This window comes from Lampris incognitus, chromosome 7 (assembly GCF_029633865.1).
Source record: "Lampris incognitus isolate fLamInc1 chromosome 7, fLamInc1.hap2, whole genome shotgun sequence".
Taxonomy (NCBI): domain Eukaryota; kingdom Metazoa; phylum Chordata; class Actinopteri; order Lampriformes; family Lampridae; genus Lampris; species Lampris incognitus.
Window position 1 is genome coordinate 27,270,922 of NC_079217.1, and position 14,831 is coordinate 27,285,752.

The 14,831-nt window shown below is 42.6% G+C and overlaps 1 protein-coding gene across 1 annotated transcript in view; it reads right to left on the minus strand.

Moving 5' to 3' along the window:
- The window catches only part of mettl16 (methyltransferase 16, N6-methyladenosine), a 44,323-nt gene that overhangs the window by 25,368 nt on the left and 4,124 nt on the right, over positions 1–14,831 (minus strand). The window contains exons 3-6 of the mRNA XM_056283886.1: positions 6,490–6,677; positions 5,186–5,326; positions 4,822–4,937; positions 4,583–4,725 (exon numbers count right to left, since the gene is read on the minus strand). Coding sequence (XP_056139861.1) covers positions 4,583–4,725; positions 4,822–4,937; positions 5,186–5,326; positions 6,490–6,677 — 588 coding nt within the window. The remainder of the gene's footprint in view (positions 1–4,582; positions 4,726–4,821; positions 4,938–5,185; positions 5,327–6,489; positions 6,678–14,831) is intronic.

The window sequence follows — 14,831 nt, forward strand, 5'->3', positions numbered from 1 at the left end:
GAGTTGATGGCATAAACTTCCAAACACTGATCAAATGAACCAAGGTGGGCTTACAGAGACCGCACAGACAGTAACCTCCACTAGCATGCATCTCACAACTGAGGGGAAAGATTACCTAATGGTTTACTAGTAAAGAAAAAATGAGTAAGATTTCAGTCACATTTATGATTGAAACATGAGAGCCAGAAAAACAACAGTGTCTGTACGGTCCAAGTAGAAGAGATGCTGCTTTCAAGTTGTCCCCTGGAGGAGAATCAATCAATACTTGTGCTGTGCAATAAAGACATGAAGCTGTCTTTGATCTACAGGAAACCTATAGAGAGTCAGGCCAGGGAAAACAAAAGAAAGACGAACACCTCAGAGGGTCAACCCGTGAGTAAAGCTGACCAATTTTCACAAATGTTGTCAGGCCAACTTTAAGTCCAACAAGAAAGCATGAGGGAAGCTACTGCTGCCATCTTCATGTCAAAGCAATGGCTTGGAATTAAAAAGAGAAAGGAGAAAAACAACAACAAACAAACAAACAAAAAAAACCAACAATGAAACAATAAATGACAGTTAACGACTTCAAACATCATTGGAGTAAAATGACACATCCACACCCAGCTAGTCAGAATATCGTCCTTCCAGTGTTTGAAGTTTAGCTTGAGTAGGATTAGGACAGTGAAGGGTTACTTGGTTAAGGAGGCATAAAAGACGACCGCTTGGAACTGGCCCGGCAGGGTGTGTCTGACTCAAGTGAAACAATAAAATATTAAGGAGCTGTATTATCCTCAAATGTTCCCAAATTTTCCATGTAAAGGGGAAAGACTTGAGATGTGTTTTAACACCCATGACAGCTCCAGAACTTCCTTCTTCCAACGAGACCTTTTCAGAAGACTCAACGGCTGCAGCTGCAATGGGATCCCAGCCACATTTGTGTTTCTTTTTTATGGGTCTTGTCTGAAGCACAGCCTCATGATTACAATCTTAATAACAGAGACGGTGATTATCATATCAATGGCAGTGAACATTTAACAGAGGGCAAACTGAATAGAGTGCATCATCTCCCTTCTCTGCACTGTTTTTGAGCACTGACTGTGTGTCTGTGTGTGTGGACGGTAACCCAGGTGGCTTGCCCCCATCTGGCAGTAATTACAGTTTAGTATTGTTGGAATGGTGTGTGTGTGTGTGTGGCGGGGGGGTCTCAATGGACCAATCAGGAAAGCTGGATGCGTTTCCATGGACACCTGGTGGCTCTGGTGTCCCAGCATGCTTTAGGGAGTGACAGTCGGCTGTGGCTGGCTTGGCCCAAACCCCAAACCTAACACAGCAGGGGAAGAGACAAGGCGAGGAGAGGAGGAGCGGAAAGGAGGGAGACAAGAGTTTACACCCTCCCCAGTGGCAGCCTCTCATCTCTCGTCACGACCCGCAGTGCACAGCCACACAAGAGCTCACAGGTGTACACATGGAGGCAAATGGCGCTCTCTCTAAGGGCCACTCATCTGTCAAATAAAACATATGCAAAGACAAACCACCTCTGCAGGCACAGTACATAGACACTCCTATGCACAGAAATTATAAAGGGTGCGCATGCGCGCGCACGCACGCACGCACGCACGCACGCACACACACACACACACAAAGGGAGACCCCTGGGGCATGTTCAATCTAAAAACAGTTTCCAGGTTGAACCACGTTTCCTCAAAACAGCATGAAACGGGCTTTAAGGTACATTTTCTCTTGTTCGGTAGGCGTTTCAGAGGTGTTACCCAATCAGCAGCGACGTGTATATAAACCCCACCATACTAAAAAGGCAGTGCGCACAGTGGATCCAAATAAAGCCCTCAAAAAATGCATCCACTGCAGTCCGTTGGATGCAACAATTGAAGACATCAGAAGACAAGTCTGTTGTAAGTATTTTACGCAGTGTTTCCCAACCGGGGGTGAAGTGTACCCCTAGTGGTACGTGGGTGGTCCCCATGGGGTACATATTTAAACCAATTTCATCAGGCTCCAAAAGTTCTTCAGAAAGAACACAAAGAACAGTCTTCTCACCTGTTGCAGTTGCAATGCTTGTGCAACACAACAGGGTGTTTCAATGTACCACCGTTTTGCTACGTTTTGTCGGGGCTGAACTCACCCCAGGTGTGGTATTGTTCAATAAAGCTTTAATAACACCACTCTGTCCCTCCTTGTAGCTGGGTCTCACTCCACTGCACTGGGGACAGCCTTGGTAATTGGGGTTGGGGGTATGCAAACTGATGGGTTTTGGAGACCTACCCCTAAACACAGCTGCTCCCTGTGGGTATCCGGATACTGCAGTAGAAGAGCGTGTGCCAAACCATTAAGCAAATCCTGGGTGACAGCTCCATCATAGTGCTTCATCCCATCTGCCCCTTTTTTCTCTACCCAACAGTGGTTAACTCAAACCTCTTCTTGAGCTGTTCTCTTGAAATTATCTGTTTAAAGGTCTCTCTTTAAAACCTCTTCTAAAATTGTTCTGAAGAGCTTCAAAAATTGTGATAGTTTTGTACAGCCATGATGCTTATGCAAATTTTGCCTTTATGAATTGTTCTGCAATCCTACATTCTTTGAGATTTTGATTTTGAAATACTTTATTGATCCCCGTGGGGAAATTACACTCTGTATTAACCCATCCTAGCTGTGTAGCTAGGAGAGTGGGCAGCCGCTGTGCAGCACCCGGGAACCAACTCCAGTTTGTCTTGCCATGCATCATCAGTCAAGGGCACAGACAGGAGTATTAACCCTAACATGCATGTCATTTTTGATGGTGGGGGAAACCGGAGCACTCGGAGAAAACTCACCAAGGACACGGGGAGAACATGCAAACGCCACACAGAGGACGACTTGGAATGACCCCCAAGGCTGGACACCCCCCTGGATTCAAACCCAGGACCTTGTTGCTGTGAGGCAACAGCGCTAAGCACTACGCCACTGTGCCGCCAATGCTACATGTTAGTTATTGATGTTCAAACCTTTAGGGACATGATTAGACCTAATGGGCTCAGGTTAGGCCTTTGTCAGCCTCTGGTTCAAATATGTTTTTGAGTCTCCAGAGATAACTGAGTGCTTCAACCTTTCACATAATGCACTACATGCATGCAACCACTCTCCTGAGATTGGATCTCATCAGAGCCTGCTCTCCTGTATCTACCTTAATATGTCATTATTACAATTTCCCCAACATCTACATCAGGGGTCGGCAACCCCTGACACGTGTCCACAGTGGCATGCGAGGCCATTAACACAGGCACACGGAGCAAATCAACAAAAATAATTTTAATATTCTTTTTTGATAAAAAAAATCATATTAATATAAAATATAGCCTAATGGTGAACTAAACAAACAATTCAATTTAAAATAATTCCGAAACAATTATTCTCAAAATACACTATTTTTTTGACAGCGAGAGCATATAAAATGAATGTGGTCTATCATCCCCCTCCTCCCTCTGATCTCTCGACGAGCGCAGGATTACAGCGCTAGTGAAAACGTAGGCTAGCTAGCTAGCTTTTTTTGCTTTATGCCATGAACAACTGAGATGGCGAAGCAATATTGTCTAATCTTCAGCCATCTTGGACAAAAGAATTTGGATTTTTTTTGGGGAAGGACCGAGCTTGTGTGTACATTCTGCTGCAAAAATGTTGTGTGTCAAACTTCCAAGTGTAAAATGTCATTTTGAAACAAGGCAGAAGAAAAACTTCAAAGATAAGGCTGATGAAGCTGAATCAACCAAGAGGGTGGTGGCCCAGTACGGGAAGCAAAGCAGCGTGTTTTCAACCAAATGTGCCACCAAAAACCAAGCTACATAGGGCAGCTATAAAGTTGTACGGTGTGCATTGCTTAACATGGGAAGCCATTCTCCGATGGAGAATATATAAAGGAGGCTTTCCTCAGCAGTTCGCAGGTCATATTTGATGGGTTACCAAAACACAAGACATGATCCTCAACAGGATCAAAGAAATTACCGTTTCTGTGAGAACCGTAGAGAGCAGCATTATAGACATGGCTGGAAACGTAAAGCACCAGCAAACTCTTGCACTGAACAATGATGCGTCAGTGTTCAGCGTAGCTCTTGACCAGAGTGTGGATGTAAATGATGTTCTACGTCTAGCAGTGGTTACCAGCTATTGCTACAAACAATGGTCACACTAAATCATAAGATTGAATTAATTTTCATACATTTGCACAAATAATAAAGAGAGCGCTAGAGAGAGAGAGAGAGAGAGAGAGAGAGAGAGAGAGAGAGAGAGAGAGAGAGAGAGAGAGAGAGAGAGAGAGAGAGAGAGAGAGAGAGAGAGAGAGAGAGAGAGAGAGTGTGTAGAGCGCAGATCTTTTGGAATCTATACAGGGAGACAAGCAGCAGCAGCAGCAACAGCAGCAATCAATCAATCAATTAATCAATCAATCAATCAATCAATCAATAAATAAATGCTTATTATGAAAATCAGCTGACACTCAGGTCTGCAATTTTTTTTAAGTGGCACGGGACATCCAAAAAGTTGCTGGCTGCTGGTCTAAATGAACAAAAAATGTCGGACTTTAAGTTTTCTGCTAACATTAAGGTCCATCTCTCACCGCAGGCGTTTCTTGAGCTGCAGGCTGTCGTGGATGATCCTTTTGACAAATTCCAGCTCGCCGCCCTCTGCCATGATCTCTGTCTCCCCACCCGTGTTGACTGAGCTGGGAGGGGGTCGCCATGAGTTCCTTGAGTTCACTCCCTGAAGTGTGAAGAAAAGACAATATTTTATGCTCTCATGACTGAGAAAGGATGCTGGTGAAGACGTTTAAAAGTTTTACATCAAGAATACTACTACCTTAGCCTCTTGCTGGTTGGCAAAGAAGGGAGGGTTGCACATGCAGAAATCGTACACAATGGCCGTCTCTTCCTTCAAAGCATCCATTAGTAATGTCTTCTGGGGAACCTTCACAACTATAGAGAAAACCACATAGGACGCAGAAAAACGGGCAAGTTACTGACAAGACTTGAGTTTGATAAGTTGGATGCTTCATTTAACACTTGTCTAAATCTGTTGATGATTAAAAATATTTTTGAATATGGACCACACAGGAAAGGTAAGAGTATTAGTCACTGTTAACATTCTGAAACAAAAACCACACAAAAAAATGCATATTACTGAATATATTGTTCTCTGAGAAGGTAACTGGCCTCTGCTTTACCTTTAATAAGGTCAGAGAGGTTGTTCTGCTCCACATTTTTTGTAGCATAGTTGAAGCAAATGTCGTCTACCTCAGTGGCCAGGAAGTACCATCCATTCATAGTGGCTCCCAGTAATGGGTAGATACAAGATGCGCCGGTGCCTGGGAAAAGCACAGACACATTTTGGCAGCTGTACAAAAAAAAAAGTCTACTTGAGATGATAAATGTAAATGGGTATAATTTTTAGTGGACAAAATGTAAATATGACATGATACTGTTTTGAATAAATGGATTTAAGAGCGGAGAGATTTCCCACCCCTAGCAAAGCATGTACTTCTCTCTCATCTCTTATCATCCATTTCCTGGTTGAAATAAGATGGGCAATTCCAGCTGCTCTTTTCAAAATTACTAGCACACTGCTAACAGAGACCAAGCCCTAAAAAATACTGTGTACCCAGGTGTAGAACATGTCCACGTGAAGCGAGGTGCCAGTTGTTCAGGAAAGACTAGCAAAAATTATATGGATGGACGCTGTTTTCAAATTTGGTTATGGTCACAAATCGGTGACCTATAAGTCTAAGTGCCAGTAGGGACACGTACACATTTCATTTCATTATTATTTATTCTGCTCATGGTAATGCACAGCTCCAGAAAGAAACAAGCAATTCATGATCGAACACAACTCAATTTACACGTTCCATGACTGAAAAGGAGCAGCGAGAAGAAAATCTTAAACACATTCTTTATCACATAGTTAGATACACACAAACAGTTATGAGCACACATGCAAACGGAGCAAGTCGTATTCTCTGATGGATAGAGCGGCAAACAAGCTGTGACATGTGGACAGGGATTTGGCTAACAAGTGTGAGGAACAAAGGAAATGAAAGGCTCCTGTGGACGAGCCACAGGACTAGACAGTCACCCTCTGCTAGTTAATACCCTGTGTAGCCAGTAGCTCTTAAAGATGTAGGATAGATCAGTGCCAGGCAAACAGAGATGAGCTTGGCTGAAAGGAAAAGCTGTGGGAAGCCCCATAGGGTGTGTGTTTCCACACATATATATACTCAGTGGACACCTTAAAAATGTATTGCAGGTGTTTGTACAAGATGATATATAATTCTTAACTATAACTGGACCTACACAGCTACAGAGTAGATATGCTTTGGGAAAATATGATAAAAGAAATTACTTATTAAACTGCAAAAAGAAAAATCAGTGATGGGAAAACAGGAAAGCACAGTTCCACTGATATTCTGTTGGGATGAGATACAAAAACAAAAGATGATATAAGGCAGAAGGTCTTATGACTACATGACTGTACCTATGTCGATGCCCTTGCGTGGTTGGCCCTGGCCATCAATTAGATCCTCCACCCAGTGGATATAGTTGAGGCGCAGGGGTACGGTGGGTATGAGACGCTCAAGAGGGATCTCGATGGTCAAACCAAAGTCCTCCTTCAGCAGGGTACAGGTCAGAGCACGCACTGCCTCCGGCTCCTTGAAATTGACCCTGGAAAAGAAGCAAATACACTCGCCTGAAACTATCCTGCCATTCTCAGAAGCCACACAGTTGCACTTATATAATACATGAGCGTCATGTTATTTGGCCTGACCAAACTGTTACAAATGCGTTAAGTCAGCTAGAAAACAATCACCATTTTGAATGATTTTCATTTCATGAATTCTTATGGTGATCCTTACTTTACCAACACAGCTTACTTGTCATTGACAACATTTTTCAAGACTGCCCGTAACACTGCACTCTATTAACCCTCTGCTAGTCTAACCTGAAGAAGTTGTCCACAGCTCTCCTCATTACTGCTCAGCACAGAGGCACAGACTTTGACAAAGAACAGTACAGAGATAAGCAGCCCATCAATTTACACTCCCTCACTAATAATACTAATATTCACATTTCAACAGCACCAGAGAGCTCCCCTCACTAATTTCCAATTCACTGGCCCACGCAGCCCACTCATCCAACATCTCCTGTCGACATCTTTAATGATTTCAGCTGGCTGGTGCCGAAAAGGCTCGCTTGGGTACGGCAGACAAAGTGAGTGGGCGAGATAGGTATAATTAAAGCGTCTCTTGGTGCGTTAACACCTTGGCAGATGTAATTAGGCACATCCTGGTGATGGGAGTGTCTGGCACCTCTGGAGTTAGGTATGAGCTATTCCTCATATAGTGAAAACAAAGACCGCAGCCGATATAGACTGGGCTATGATTTTCAGATAAATGTGAGCTAACTGCTGCACTAAATGTGTTGGTTTTGTTCTCTGTCTCTCCAGGCCTCTGCAACAGACAAGTCGTACCAACAATTAAGCCTGCCACTAAAGAGGGATCCTGTTTTATTTCAGATGCAAGTCATGTTATAGAGGGACTGCAAAAGAGAGGGCAAACCTGTGAAAGTCCTTGTCTGTAAATCTCCTCACTACAATCCATTCCACCAAGCCACCTTTATCTCATCACTCAGGAGGGATAACAAAGACAAATGACCCTCAGGTATCAGGTATGGGATGGATACAAATGAGCAGCAATTTTACCAGGAGTCTAATATACAACTCACTGAGGGTCCCGCAACGAATGACCATATTAGGTTAATGGTCTGGTGTAATCATCTGCTGACAAGAGTGCAAAATTTAGTAAGAGGAGAAACACCAACATCTGCCTGCTTTCAAAGAATTAGGCAGGGAGGCAAAAGATTAATATATAAAAAATATTTTAGCTTAGGAGGAATAAAGTTAATGAGGAAGTGATGTATCAGCATAAAGCACTTTCCTTCCATATGGCATATGCCTTGCCTCTGTCAACTGGGTTTCATAAAACGTCTGCCCGCTGTTCTGTATATCCTCAGTGGCACATTCAGTGGATGATGATCAATATGCAGGGAGTGAGGCCATACAGGGCAGACATGCCAGCCCTCTATTTTTAGCTCTTGATGGGTGTGTACGTCTCTGTATCCTGGCTAGTATGTGTGCATCGCAGAGCAATCATCCCTATCAGCAGCACTGCTGATGCCAGGTCTCCATGGCAACCCCGCCTCCTGCACAGATGAGGAGAGCACGCAAATCCGGCCACGCTGGAGCAATGGCTGACGCTGGAACGAACGTGAGCGTGCCCGAGATTTACGTTTCTGCCACTCCATAGATAGGTCTGTACGCAATGTCGTAGCTGACGGCATACAAGATGGGACAAACTAGTGCCAAAAAAAAGTTATGATTTGACAATCGCAATTAGTACGACTGGAAAAGCAAAGGGATCTAAATGCTTGGGAAGCCCATTATTATAGTTAGAAAAGTAAAAAGACCCCCTTTTTTTTAATCTTTCAAATGGCCCTCTGGATAGCTCACCAGTGTGCTTTACCAGTTAAAAGTGATGAAATAAATCATGGTGTGGTGAAATCTATTTACAACTAAACAGATTCTCAATCCAATAAATAATAATAGATCACGCAAACATGTTCCGTAGATAACTTGGCTAAATCATAGCCAAGACATGTTCAGAAGCAGGCATGGATCGAGAAGAGTAGAGATTTCCTGTTGACCCTGAATTAGGAATATGGGAAAGCTAAGCAGTTTCCCTCTTCAGCAATTTGAACAGAGATAGACCAGAACAACAGAGAGAGCAGGAATGCAGGCAAGCACTGAGGCAAGGGGCCTATCAGAGAACAAGAGAAAGATGGGAGACAATTACTGCTTTTTGATAGATGAAGGTGAATAAAAAGGTTATCCACACCAGTGCTGAGCAGCAGATCTGCCCTTGCTTTAGGTTCAGATCCAGGGGGATGAACCAGACAGCCTACAGTTATACATGAAGGATGCTCACTGCTAAAAAACACAGGAGACATTAACCAACTCCCTCATTCCCAGCATGAAAACCGCACATGCACGCACACACACACACTCACACTTTTTCTGTGAGAGGTGACCTTCACAATACACCCATTACCTCTGAATGTGCAGGAAAATGATTTGTGCTGATTAGCAGCAACTTACCTTCCTATGTTTGGAGTTTCTTCAAACTGAGCTGAACATATTAACTGCTCAGCAGTAGGGATTAGGGATGAGAGCCCCATCTAAAATTACCCATGAACACTGTGGAGAATGAGGAGATGCATGAGTGGATTTGATGCCAAGGATAAAAACTGACTGTGTATAGTATGTGTGTGTGTGTGTGTGTATCTCAGCGCTTGTGAGATTTAGCGTGTTATTTTACAATACTCAAAATAATCTGATAAAACCATTTAGGATCTTTAAAGTTACCAGAACTGAAGGGTCATGTAATTTTTGGTTTTTGCTCGTCTCTGCCCAATAAATAAATACTTTTGAAAAACAAAGATTTGTAGGGTCAAGCAAGTGTGAAAATATGTCTCTAAAATCAGGGTGCTGAGATGCAGCTCTGACTGATGGGTTTTAGGTCTTTTATTACTTTCTGCCCACTGACATCAAACAACCAAGAAATGTACAGCGCCACCCATTGGGGTGGGGCTGGCAGAGCAGCAGGGAGGGTGAAAAAACTACCCCCCCCCCCCACTGAAACAGTTTGGTAAAGTTATCTTGGTCAATAGCATGTGTAGACATGTCTACAGTTAAGAAGACATGATTTTGGGCTTAATGACTCAACAAATGAACCCAACGCAGGGCTGCATAATTACAACCAAAATGATAACCCTGATTATTTTTCCAAGATGTTATGTTTCGATGTTATCAATTACAATTGTTTGAGCTTGATGATTTTTAGGAACATTTTATCATCCCACTGTTTTTGCATCTTATTTCAACATCGTAAGTGTTATCAGCAACCGTGGTTATTCCAAATGAAAGGTAGCTGCATAGTTTTACTAAGAAAACTGAAATTTCAATGTAAAAGTTAATTGTGCTTTTCTCCTCTATTGTGCTGCAATTTTCAATCCATTTTCTATTGCTTAAAACATTCTAAACGTGAGGGAACTGTCCTGCCTTGGGTAAAGATTACTCCCAGCCATTATTTTCTGTCAGGTATTGAAAAGGGAGCTGCATGGTACTGGTTTTGCTCGAGTTTGTAGTAGGTTTCCAGCAGAAGGGACCATAGCTGACCTCTGTTAGTTCACATTTAAAAATTCTCTATTGCTAATGTTCCATCTTTGAACATGTTTAATAATGTATTTCACCAGGAATCTAGTATGGAAATTGAACTTCCAGTTAATTAAGCAAGCGGAAAACCTTCCACGGATGATCGTTACTGAAAAAAATGTGACTACCAAGTGAAATGTCACCAAGGGTGTTGCATTTTTAATATTCGCCACCACGGTGGCATGGAGTTCAAGACAGCCCAGACAGAAGGCAGGTGGCCTTCTCGTTGACTCCTGCTTCTTATCCCATCTCTCTTTCTGCATCTGTGATAGAGTGAGCTCCCTGCTGCCTGACCTCTGTCACCGTCAATGCCAATCATGCCCAAAACCACTACTGCCTTTGTGTTGTTCCTTCTTTCTATCCTTCACTTTTATTTTTACGCCACTGAGGATGTGAGAATAAGGGGTGACCTATCTGCTCTGAGACTTAGGTGTCTCCCCATGATGACCCCACCCCCCAAGTGGCTGCTTATCAGCTAAGAAAAAGTAATGATTAATGTGTAAAAATTTTGAAACCACACTAATCCTACTGCTAACGGAATGACAGAGCGGGTGGCCAAATCTTACAGGCAAGAAGGGAGTGCCAAATCTCTGCATACGACAGCTAAGCCAGAGCTGGTGGCACACTGCAAAATGGGCTACTTGTCTCAGACCATCATTTAAGTTTTCAGCAAAGAGACAGAGACGGTGGTTGTCTGTCTTTCAAATGAAAGCTCATCCTAGTTTAATGGTGCATTTAATCATTGCCCTTTGAATTCAAAATCCTTGGTGGTGTGCTGAATAACACCATCAAGCTGGTATTTGGTTGATCAGATGCGCCCCGAACACATGGTTTCCTTTACCCCCTGGGGGCCAGGTTTTAATTTGAGACTTGTTCAATTGTTTTACTTTATGCAATAATGGCACCGATACAGAGAAATTCCCAAAATGACTTTGCCTTAATTTTCTTTCCTGACGAACGTCAGCTAGAGAAATTATGTTATGTTAGTTATCACAGCCAGCCCACACACTACCATCCCTTCACCTACTGGCTTGTCTGTCGGTGAGTCGTAGTGGCAGAAAGACGCATGCATTGAATGAGAAACTATAATTAACACCTGTCCCAGATGGACATCAAGTTGAGTTGTGCAACTTGCCCACACATTCTTGCAAGGTTGCCAAAAGGACAACTCACTGGACATGAAAAACCCTCACAAAAGATAAGCCCACACCAATATGTTCAGACTCACACACAGATGCTCACGTTTGCATTCATTTACATATCATAAAATTATTTTCTCACTGTGCACACTTGGCACCTTCATCACTTGACAAGTGTGTGTGTGTGTTATGTGCTGGGTGGGTATACTGGTGCTGTAACATAACTGATAGATAACTGGCAGATCTATCTCAGTAACTGATTCTGCCCCCTTTGCCCAGGTGACAGCAAACCACATTCCATTTCAATTATATTTCAAACGGTTAGTGCACTAAATTGTTAAAAAAAAAAAAAGCCAAAGAATTTGTTACTATGCAACTGAATTAAGAACTTGGTTTGCTTGTTTGGACTGCATTCTAGAAAATGCAAATAAGGTTATAATTTAAAGCTAACCTAATACAGGAAAACAAAATAAATTGGTTTTATGTGTTCAAACTGCTTAATTTGCCATCCGCATGAGCATAGAAGTTGGGTTCCTACATTTCTGAAAATCGAAAAAGACAAAACAAGACTTAAGCAATTCTATATTTAACAAATAATGTAATGAAGAGAGGCCAAAAACATCAATAACCTGTCTACTATATGAATATGACTGCTGCAAGCCTATCAGAAAATCTTTATTGTTCTCCATGACTGTTGTACTGTCTTAAATTCAGCCCATCTAATGGCACAACACCACAAACTGCCATTTCATTTTCATCTCCATATGCAATTATGATTACCGGACGTGTTTGCTGGAGAAGTAATTGTAGAACTGAATCTGGCCCCTGTCATTGCTCAGAAACCCTCAGGCTAAATCCATGTCTTTTTTCTCATGGTCTGAAAATCCATCTTTAATCTGTCTCATTCCCTTTATCTACATATCCCTTTCACGACTGGGGGGAATGAATGGATGAAATTCAGTAGAGATCAAAGTTTCCCCATCGATTCACGTGTTCAGCCTATTTCATTTAGAGATCAGGTGTTTCTAATGTCTGCACACCCGGGACATGTGTCGGCTCTAAAATTGGAGAGGTGTCCAGGGTGTCCTGGCTACACAGGACACTTGATAAGTCTGTACCCATAACTCTGGCACACAGAGACGGGATACATAGAGGGATGGAGAGAGAAAATAGGGATGGATGGAAACAGGAGAACAAAAACGTAAAACACACAAAAGCACAGACAAATTGAATTGACTGTTCTGTCCACTCCCCCCACCCCTGAACAGGTAGGCGATTGTGAGCGTGCACTGGTGGCCATCAGCACGACTAATCTCACCAGACACCTTTCCTTTGTTCTCTTGTCTGGACTCCGAGGTAGTTACGTGCTGCAAAGGATGCAAGAAGTGGTCTAACAGAACAAGTCCCATCTTAAAAATCACATTCTGATGCTATGTTTTAATGTGCATTAAAGAGGCTTTTTTCCCCTTTTTTTTTCTTCTTAAATAAGCTGGCATTTCACTTAGAATTGGTATTTGCTATTTACATAGACAGTTGGAAAAGGAGGCCGAGTAGCGGGCACACAGCGGGGGAGAGAGCACTAGCAGAAATCAATACTTGATCAGTGGGGGCAGACAGAGGCCAAACACCCAAACAAACGACTACCTCAGGGAACCAATGACCGACATAGTAATGCTTCAGAAATATTGGGGGTCAATTTGAATATCAACTCAGAAACACTTAGCAAACCCCTCTATCAGGTAGAAAAAAACCCAACAAAAAACAGATGGGAGTGGATAGGCACAAACAGAGAGACAATTCTGGCTTTAATCATTTGTGCTGGCCCTTTTCCTCATGCTGTTGGCCAAACCTGAACAAGCAGCAATGATGGAATGGAGACAGAGGTGTATATATATATGTGTGTGTGTGTGTGTGATGGGTTCAGTACTTCAGTGGAATTTTCCTGACAAGTTAAAATAAACATCCAACAGCACAATGGAAGTTTTTTTATTTTGTAGCCAAGGAGAACCCTCTTTTGTTCATGTATATGTGGCAACGTGTCTGTCAAATACTATATCTTAATTACACATGGCTGGCAGCAAACCTAGTTAATAGTGTCTCATTGTCAGTCCACAATGAAATTATACATAAAAACAAATTAGCTGTATTGATGGAAAAAATGGTTTGTTCTGCGTGGGTTTACTCCGGGGGCTCCAGTTTCCTCCCACAGTCCAAAGACATGTAAGTCAGGTGAATTGGTTGTACTAAATTGTCCCTAGGTATGAATGGGTGTGTGTGTGTGTGTGTGTGTGTGTGTGTGTGTGTGTGTGTGTGTGTGTGTGTGCCCTGTGATGGCCTGGCAGCCTGTCCAGGGTGTCTCCCCGACTGCCGCCCAATGACTGCTGGAATGGGCTCCAGCATCCTCACGACCCTGAGAGCAGGCTAAGCGGTTCAGATAATAGACGGATGGTTTGATATCTTGAGGAGGTAATTTCAATGTCAAATATTGAATGAATTTATGTACTTGGAAGGAAACATGTCTGATTGTTAGGCTATATTCTCTTTGCTTAATACTTTGTAATTGAATAGGCTAAGCCAGTCATTATGACATTAGAGGAGAGACTAACAATTTTTTTTTCTCCAGCCACATTGGTTGAAGAATTAAAAATTGATCAATATCTCTTGTTTAGAATGCCCAAATGTATCTGGACAGATAATGTAAATGCACATATTATAACTGACATTTTGTATATGACAAAAGGTTACACAGAAAGTAAAAGAAACCAGGAGTCACACTATCCATCCATCCATTATCCAAACCGCTTATCCTTACTCAGGGTTGCGGGGATGCTGGAGCCTATCCCAGCAGTCATTGGGTGGCGCCTGCCATTTTAGATAATATAAGATAATATAAGAATTATTCCAAAAAAAAATGAGAGGCTTTTGCTTTTTCTCTAAAACCATCATCAAGAAAAACACAGAAACAACCTCTTATGCAGCAGGTGTACTAACAGATTAATAAGTAACATCAGGTGAGCTATTAAGAAATACTAATAACTAGTACTTAATGACTTGTTCTGTAACAACCCAGCCACTGAGGATGCACAAGCCAGTGCATTCTTAGTGCCAGTCCCAAGCCCGGATAAATGGGGAGGGTTGCGTCAGGAAGGACATCCGGTGTAAAATCTTTGCCAAATCAAATATGCAGATCATAAATACGATTTCCATACTGGATCGGTCAAGGCCCGGGTTACCAACGACCACCACCAGTACTGTTAGCCAGCAAGGTGCCGGTGGAAACTACTATGCTACTGTTGGGCAAAGGAGAACGAGAGGGGGAAGGCATGTCCACAGACAGCGGGAGAGGAGGAAGGGTAGGAGTGTGGAGGTGAGAGTCATAACTTTGAATGTTGGCACTATGACTGGTAAAGG